Source organism: Neovison vison, chromosome 4 (assembly GCF_020171115.1).
Source record: "Neovison vison isolate M4711 chromosome 4, ASM_NN_V1, whole genome shotgun sequence".
In the NCBI taxonomy this organism is placed as follows: domain Eukaryota; kingdom Metazoa; phylum Chordata; class Mammalia; order Carnivora; family Mustelidae; genus Neogale; species Neogale vison.
This window is the reverse complement of record NC_058094.1, coordinates 213,608,706-213,616,398: the sequence shown is the minus strand read 5'-3', so window position 1 is coordinate 213,616,398 and position 7,693 is coordinate 213,608,706. Positions and strand designations below refer to the sequence as shown.

Sequence of the window (7,693 nt, the reverse complement as noted above, 5' to 3'; positions counted from 1 at the left end):
GGAACGCGTGCATGCAGCAGAGCGTCTCCTTTCATCCTTTGCCCTTGAAGAGGCAGATGTTCCACCAGGAAGCTAGTCAGCTTCGGGCTGAGGCCCTGCGTGCCAGGTGTTGCCAGCTGTGGGGCTGAGCCGTGTGGAGGTTTGCTTGTTGCTTTGCCTTAGAGCTAGGTGTCCTGTCTCCCGCCGCCGCGCTAGGTAAGGTTTGTGCTCTTCCTCTTTCTTTGGGCTGCAGTCAGGGAGGTCATAGTGTTCCTTTTCTTCCGTGCGTTGGTGGAGCTTCTCGAGATGAGGTTAGGGTCTGAGGCCTCTGACTCCAGCTGCCCCGTCCACCTGGGTAGGTGTCCCTGTCCCTCTGCCACTGCGCCTCCGCTTGTTCTGTCTCCTTCACATCTTTGAGGTGGACCGGAGCCAGCCGCCAGCGCCCTCTGCTGGTGGACGGTGAGAGCGCGGGAGCCTGCGGGCCAAGCTTGCTTTTCCAGGGAGGCTGGCAAGGGGTGGGTCTCCTGCTCCAAGGCTGACGGGGTGGCCTTGGTGCCCAGATGCTCCGAAGAGCCATTGTAGGGCCTCTTTGGGCTCCAGCCCAGTTCTGGTGGTGCAGGCGTAGGGGGGTACTCCAGTTACCTGCTTCTGGAAAATCATGAAGTTGGTACGAAGGCCTTGGCTCCCATTCTGTTGGGATTTGGAGTGAGAGTAGGGGTTTATGTGGCTCAATTATGGGAGAACAACAGAGACTGATAAGTAGTTACTTACACATTTTTACGGATTTCTACCTTGGTAACCCTCTCTTCAGATGAAGAAAACCAAGACTTGTCCATTTACAATTGTCCCCGTCTTCTGCACTGAAACAGCAAATAATCTTTCCCACAGATTCTGTAGGACATTTAAGAAGCTGTCATGTGTTTCATTTGAATGAGAGAATTCACTGTTTAACCTCGAAGTTTTGTTTCAGTTTCTCTTTATTACCCATTCTCTTCTCAATATGGTCTCCACAGCTACCGGAATGTCTTTAAGGATTGCAAAGAAACAAAGAACACTTGAAAAGCTTTGTCTTCTCTCTTTTCCTTTATGTTCTGGGCTGGACATCCACCTCCCTTTTGTTTTGGCTTTCGCTTGAGATTCTGTGGGGTTCCACAACACACTGCCTGAAAACACAAAACAAAACCACAACACTGACTAAAAACAAAACAGAAAAAACCCAAATCCCATTCACCTCTGACCTTTTGAAATTAACAAATACAAGTGGCCAAACCTGCCCCCTCCTGGCCCGTTTCTCTCCAGCCTTCACTCCATCCTGAGTGCTGGTCAGGCCATATTCATCCTGGCGTTTCTCCCTGGGCCACCCAGACCCTCCAGGATGAGCTCTCATCCTGCGGTCAGTCACATCAAGACTTGAATTTCCTTCTCCTTCACAAGAGCTGCTCGGCACCTGCCCAGAACCCCAGCAAGACTCCTTCCATTCTTTTGGGCAAGGGCAGGTTATGGGGAAGCTGTCAAGCCAGTGCAGCTCAGGACCACCCCCCTCCCCAGCCTGCATACCTCCTGGCTCTAGCCTGGGCTGCTTGAGAGCCGCTGCCTTGCTGTCCGAGCTCTCTGCTCTGTGCTTACTGCCTCTGCCAGGCCTGGGAACATGGCTTTCAAAGCACTCTTTAGTCGTTGACTTCAGCCTGTCCGGATCCCACAGCTCCGGTTTTCTATTCCCACTTGGACTTCTCTCCCTTCAAACAGAAAGCTGCTCGTGCAGAAGCAAAGGTTTCCTGTTCCTCAGACCTCATATTTCAGCCGGTGATGGGAACAGATTTTAGGGAGACAAATACGGAGGGAGCGATTTCACTAAGAATAAGTATTTTCTGTTCCTTTATTCACAAAACCAAACAGTGCTTCACCAGTTAGAACTGGGTTTGCCTGGCTCACAACTTGAGAGCAGAGGAACCTGGAGGTCAGCAGTTCTAATACTTTTCGCAGAACCAGAGAAGCAGGGCCTGCCCCCCACTCCCACCCGGTGTTGCCCTCCGGAAAAGACTGTAGGCAGAGTTCAGGTTCAGCCTGCAGCTAGATGACCCTAGTGCACAATGGGTTGGTTTTGTGACTTGAAACCATGGATTTATCTCCTTAAGCCGTGATTGAGTGAAACATTCCCGGCCCAGCAGGTGAAAGCGCTTTAGAAACCCCAAGTGCCACACAACTGGAAGAGAGCTTCAGGGACCTGACTCCCCAAGCTTGGGCTGGAGCTCCCCTCTTGTGCACCTCTCGTGTATGGAGGGTCATTACCATTAGCAGATTTGTTATAAATCACAGTTCAAAGGGCTGTCTTGATAATGGCACATTTTGGGGTCAGACGGTCAATTCTGATCATCCTTTTACCTTGAAGTGCGGCAAAAGAAGGTTCACCTGTGACTGCTTGTGCTTGTGCTTGTCATGTCTGTGACCTGGAGGTTTCTTTGCTGTAAGCTGAGTTTGATTTTAACTAAAACTAGATGCTAGCTCCACGTGTCCACGTTAGTGCTTGGCACCAGGCTGAACACAGACCACCGAGGACACCTGGGAAGCTTTGTGGAGCTCTTGCAGAGGGAGCACCTGGCCACCGATCTGAATGTTGAGTATTAGTGACACCTACTTCCTTTAAGATGACATATGAACAGGCTTTTTTTTCTTGCACCCAAGGGGCTCACCTTGTCCCCCTCCCCCTGGGATGTGGACCCCCCCCCCAGGGAGAGTTGACCTTGATCCCTGTGGGAATCCTGAGCTTTAAAAAAGGCAGACCCTCCTCCCCCATCCTAATTTCTCTCTTGGGGGGGCCAGGAATTGACACCCTAATAAAGACTGCCTAGCAGACCTCCAGTGGAGCCGTGTTTGGGGACCATTAAAGAAAAAAATATTAAATAGAAAATCATTCATGACTCTTGTTAAAAACATCAAGGCAGACTTTATTCAAGGGCGGATACTACAGTGGGGTTTTGTAGTAGGGGAGAGCCATCAGTCGATACAGCCAGGAGAAGGGACTTGGTAGCTAAGGAGCAGGGTGGGGTCAGTGGGTGGAAAGTTGCTAAGAGGAAACACAGGGAGTAAGGAGGGTGGAGGGAGGAGGGCTCTGGCTAAACTCAGCGCTAGGATTCTTGCTGAAGGCAATCTCAGTGATCAGACATCACCCGGAAGATGGTGAAAGATGAGGAGGCCGCCCAAATGTGAAGGCAGTCAGGATTGGGGCTGGGGGGTCCTGGCTAAAATGGCTTGGTAGGATGCTTGCTAAAACTGGACAATGCCGAAGGGGGCAGGGACGCTCCAAAGGCGGGGCCTAGATGACAGCTCAGAGGAGCCGCGGCCGAGTTTGGTCCGGGCGAGACTGTCAGGCCGCGGGAACGCAGGCGAGTGCGGGTCTGGCGGGGACGCCCACGGAGCGAGCTGCCTGCAGGGGGCGCGCCGGCTCTCCGCGCGGGCGGTGGCCGGGGCCGGAAGTGCCGAGGCCGCGCGGGGCGGGGCGGGAAGCCCGGGTGGGAGGTTCGCGCCGGCCGGCCGGAGCTCCGCCCCGTCCCCTTGCCCAGAGCACCCGGCCGCGAGCGAGCGTGCGGGCGGCCTCCCTCCCGCGGTCAGCCAGGCGCCGCGTGCAGGTCCACGTGCCTCCCCTCCACTCTCGCCCCCGCAGGTTGGCACTCGTCCCGCCGCGGCCGGGGCGGCCGGGGCGGTGCAGGGTCCCCGAGGCAGCGGCGGGCGGTGGCTTGGGGGGTGCCGGGCGCATCCCGAGCGTGCGGGGCTGGGTTTGCCCAGGTAGCGCGGGCTCCTGCTGGCTTCCCGGCCCTCCCCGCCGGGCCTCTGCGCTCCTTGGAGCCCCGGCAGCGTGGCGTCGGTTAGGCACTGGGTTTGGCCTGCCGGACCTGGCTGCGAGCCCTGGCTGGCCATTTCAGACTTCTTTGAAATCTTGTGAACATGCAGTCAGTTCCTCGTTTGTAAAATGGGCTTGAAAATACCTGCCTTGGGGTCGAGTGGGTGTCGGGATGCCTGGCGGTTGGCAGAGCTCCTTAGTTGTGGGGACGACTATTACCGTAGCCTGAATTCTGACAGCAGCGGGGTACCTTGGCCAAGGTCTGTCCTCTGACCAGACAGGTTAGGATGACGTTCTGCTCATTTTTAAGTTGTTATCAGCCTTCTAGATGAACAGTAAATGATTGTGTTTCAGAGAGGGATCCCTTATTTGTGGCTGACCCTTTTTGAGGCAAATTCTATTCCATTAAAGCCCTCCCTAGGCGGAGCCCTGAGCTGCTTTCAGAGTTGGCTGGCAAGTGGAAGGGTTCGACTTGTACCCTTTGAGCCCAGGGTGGGGACTGAGCTTTAGGAGGAGGGGACAAGAGAGACCGTTAGATGAGAGGCTGCCTTTGGGTCTTCGGGATTCTCCCATCCGGGAGCCAGCTAAAATCTGGCCAGTCAGATGTATCTTCGGATTAAGGGAGGGGGTGTTGGTTGGTTGGTTGGTTGATTCAGCCTTCCCAGGGATCAAAGTGGACTTGGGGTTCTCTGTAACCACATCAAGGTAGAGGAAGTGCCAAATGGAAAGTCTGGATTTGGGGAGATGAGGGAGAGATAGGTTAAGGGTAGGAGAGGCAGGGCACCCTGGGGACAGGAAGCATCTTGGATGGTAGGAAGAAGGAGAGTGGCCCATCTTCGTGTCCTGGGCCCTGTTCTTTGCCCCGCTAACCTGTGGCCTGTCCTGACCAGTAATTACAGTGGCTGACTGGAAGTATCCTAAGTTCTTAGAATTCACTGGACTTTGTTCTTTGTAGGAATTGCAGTGTGACACACAGACCTGTAATTCCTGGTGTGATGAGAGTGGAGTTTGCTGTCCTGAATTCAAAACGCAAGTCATTAAGCCTGGGCTCTGACTCATCTTCAGGAGAGAAAAGAGAGATGGGAGACTTAAAATCTTGGGATAAAAAGAGGGTCCTTCCCACATGGATGACAGCCCAGGAGGCCGAGAAGAGAAAGGTGGCAGTGAAGACCCCCAAGGGGAGGAGGCCGGCAGCTCAGGGGGCTGCCACAGCAAGGTGGGACAACTTCCGGCTGGGGCTCCCGAGAAATCAGGAGAAGGGAGGGCTTGGGGGCATCACAGTTGCTGGGGCTGAGCCTTCCGGTGCTGGTGGAGCAGGGAGGGTGGATGGGTATTTCAGCCTGGCAGAAACCTCTTCAGCTCGCAGGTGCACGGTCTGGGGGCGCGAAGTGGGCCCTCCCCTCACAGGCCCTGGCTCTGCGGGTGCATCTCCCCAGCCAGGCCCTCAAGGCTCAGCTCCCAGGCAGTGCTCCCCTCTGGCGTGTACACGTTAGCCAAGTGCTCAGAGATGCCAGTTGTCCAAAATGCCACTTTCTTCATTTGCACCAAAAATTGTGACCCCCCCCCCCAGTAGTCAAGCTGAGTGGACCAGGGTCCAGTCTCCCATGGGCGGATCTTCAGGGACAGACAGAGGGGCAGTCACTGGGCCGGTGTGTAGTCAGAAGCTGTGGGGGCAGCTATTTGAATGGTGGTAATTTGGGGGAGCCTTCAAGCTGCCAGGGAGGGGAGGTCCCTACATTCTCCTAGATTGGGCACTACAGTGCCCCCCTCCTTGGCTTTTCCTTTTCTGTGTTGTCCTAACTGACCCACATCCCTTCTGACTTACGGTCCTGTTCTGTGCTCATGAGTGTAGGTGGGGGTCAGTCACGTCTTGGCCTGATGATCTGTTTGATCAGCTGGTGTCCGTTGTGCGGGGGGCACTGGCTGTCAGGAACTGGCCATCATGCCCTCCTTTCAGATTGGAAGGCGGCAGCGGGTGGGAAGGCCTAGGGAGGGGACTCTTTCATGTTCTTCCCTCTCGTGAGACCTGAGACCCATGTGTCCCCATCCTAGCATCACGCCTTCCTTTCAGACTTGCCACAGCGAGGACCGTGTACTGCATGAATGAAGCTGAAATGGTAGACGTCGCCCTGGGGATCCTGGTTGAGGTAAAGTCAACTGTGTCTCTTCTTACTCTTGGGACCAGAAACTGGACTGGGCCCTGGTGAGAGGCAATAAAAGAGACGTCCTGCATTCTCAGGCGGCCTTGGGGACCCCTATCATCTGTCATCCCATTTCTCCCACCTGGCCCTTTTCTAGCACTTCTCTCAAGGTCCTGCTCCCCTTGGCCTCTCCCCATGTGAGGTGGGACTTAACGTTTGGGGCTGGACACCTGGGGAGGGAGCAGCCGTGGGAGGGAGAGCCGCTGTCTCTGGGCCGACTGTGCTGGTGTGTGGAGGGGACGGGAAGTCTTGAACCACTTCTGTTCTCTGCAGGGTCTCAGTTGGGTGAGGTGACTTCGTACCGTTGTTCTTCTCCTTAGCCCACAGCCACCCACGTCTCCTGGCTTCTGAGGCAAATAGTAATTGTACCACCTTAGTGTTGTGTAGTTGACGGGGTACTTTTGTATGTTATCGTCTCATTTAATCCTTGCCGTCACCTGGTGACCATTATTTCAGATATTATCCCCATTTTACAGATAAAGAAGTTGAGGCCCAGGGATTTCCCCTTAGTTACACAGCCAATAAGTGACAGAGCTCATGCCGACATTCAAGTTTTGTATCCCCTGCTCTTTCCATTCTGTCACCCCTGCCTTTCCAGATGTTCTTCCTGTTTTTCTTTGCCACTCTGGTATTCCTCAGGCCCCTGCCCACGTCTGTCCCACATTGGTCTTGACTTGTACAGGAGCTGTGAGGGCCAGGAGGGAGGGCGGCGGGAGGAGAGGCTCTGATGGGGGAGCGGGGCCGGACCCGGTCACACGCTGGCTTCACAGTGGCTTCTGCCTCGCCGATGGATAAACCCGCACGTTCACTCGGGAAATAACATAATGTCTGTTTTGCCTGTCATATCTCCTACTCCCGCAGGCCCGGAAACAGGAAAAGCCCTTGGAGTCTCCAACACTGGTGGGCGCTGATAAGCCAGAGCTGTCCCCAATCCGCTCAGCATCGTCACCAGGATCTATTGGGAGTAGAAGTGAGGATGAGGACATTGGGAAAGACGCCCGTCCTCCAGGCCTTAGCCCTCCTCAGGGGCCCCCAGGGTCTGACTCTGCGTGCAGCGGGAGCCCTGAGGACGATGAGGACATGTTAAAATATGTCAGGGAAATATTTTTCAGCTAAGGGACAAAAGTCCCCAAGACTTTTACACAGGCCGCTGGAGGAAGCTGGCCTCCCCTCCCGGCCTGGGACCTGCCCAAGGATGCCGACGCCGCCCAGCCCTCCCCTCCCTGGGCTGGCAGATGCACCGCGGAGGGGAAGCCCAGGAGGCTCTGGGCCTTGGGACCTGTCATGCTGAGTGTGTGGAAATGAGGAGCCAAGATGAGCTTCTGTTAGAATTTCTCTCTGCACTGAGCCTCCTCTGCTCGGAGGGTCTGACTTTATTCACTTCCCAGGTTCAGGGAAAGGTGGACATGGGGGTCACACTTATTGGAACCAAAGAGTCAACTTAGTAACTTTGAAAGAAGAAAGAGTACGGCTGCAAAGTTCACTGGAAGCCTGACTGTTTCGTCAGGGTGATCTCTCCCTGCAGAGGAAGCTTGTTCTAAACCAAGTTCCCCTCAACTGTGCAGCCCGGGAGGCAGGTGTCCTGCCCGCGGTGCCCTGCTCTGCCTGGGCTCTGCCCCCCCCCCCCCCGCTCTCCCCCCCCCCCCCCCCCCCGCTGCCGCCTGAGAGGCGGCCC

The 7,693-nt window shown here is 55.4% G+C and overlaps 1 protein-coding gene across 6 annotated transcripts; it reads left to right on the top strand.

The window, feature by feature from the left end:
* The first annotated feature begins 56 nt into the window (after positions 1-56).
* On the top strand, positions 57-7,653 carry CYREN (cell cycle regulator of NHEJ). 6 transcript variants are annotated; one of them, XM_044246618.1, is made up of 4 exons: positions 57-2,592; positions 4,773-5,033; positions 5,889-5,964; positions 6,880-7,653. In XM_044246618.1, coding segments are annotated over exons 1-4 (594 nt in total). In that variant the 5' UTR covers positions 57-2,590; the 3' UTR covers positions 7,135-7,653. The 6 variants fall into 6 exon arrangements, with proteins under 6 accessions (XP_044102553.1, XP_044102552.1, XP_044102556.1 ...); XM_044246617.1 differs by having other exon boundaries at positions 57-3,231; XM_044246621.1 differs by lacking the exon at positions 57-2,592 and adding an exon at positions 3,551-3,605.
* Positions 7,654-7,693: the final 40 nt, after the last annotated feature.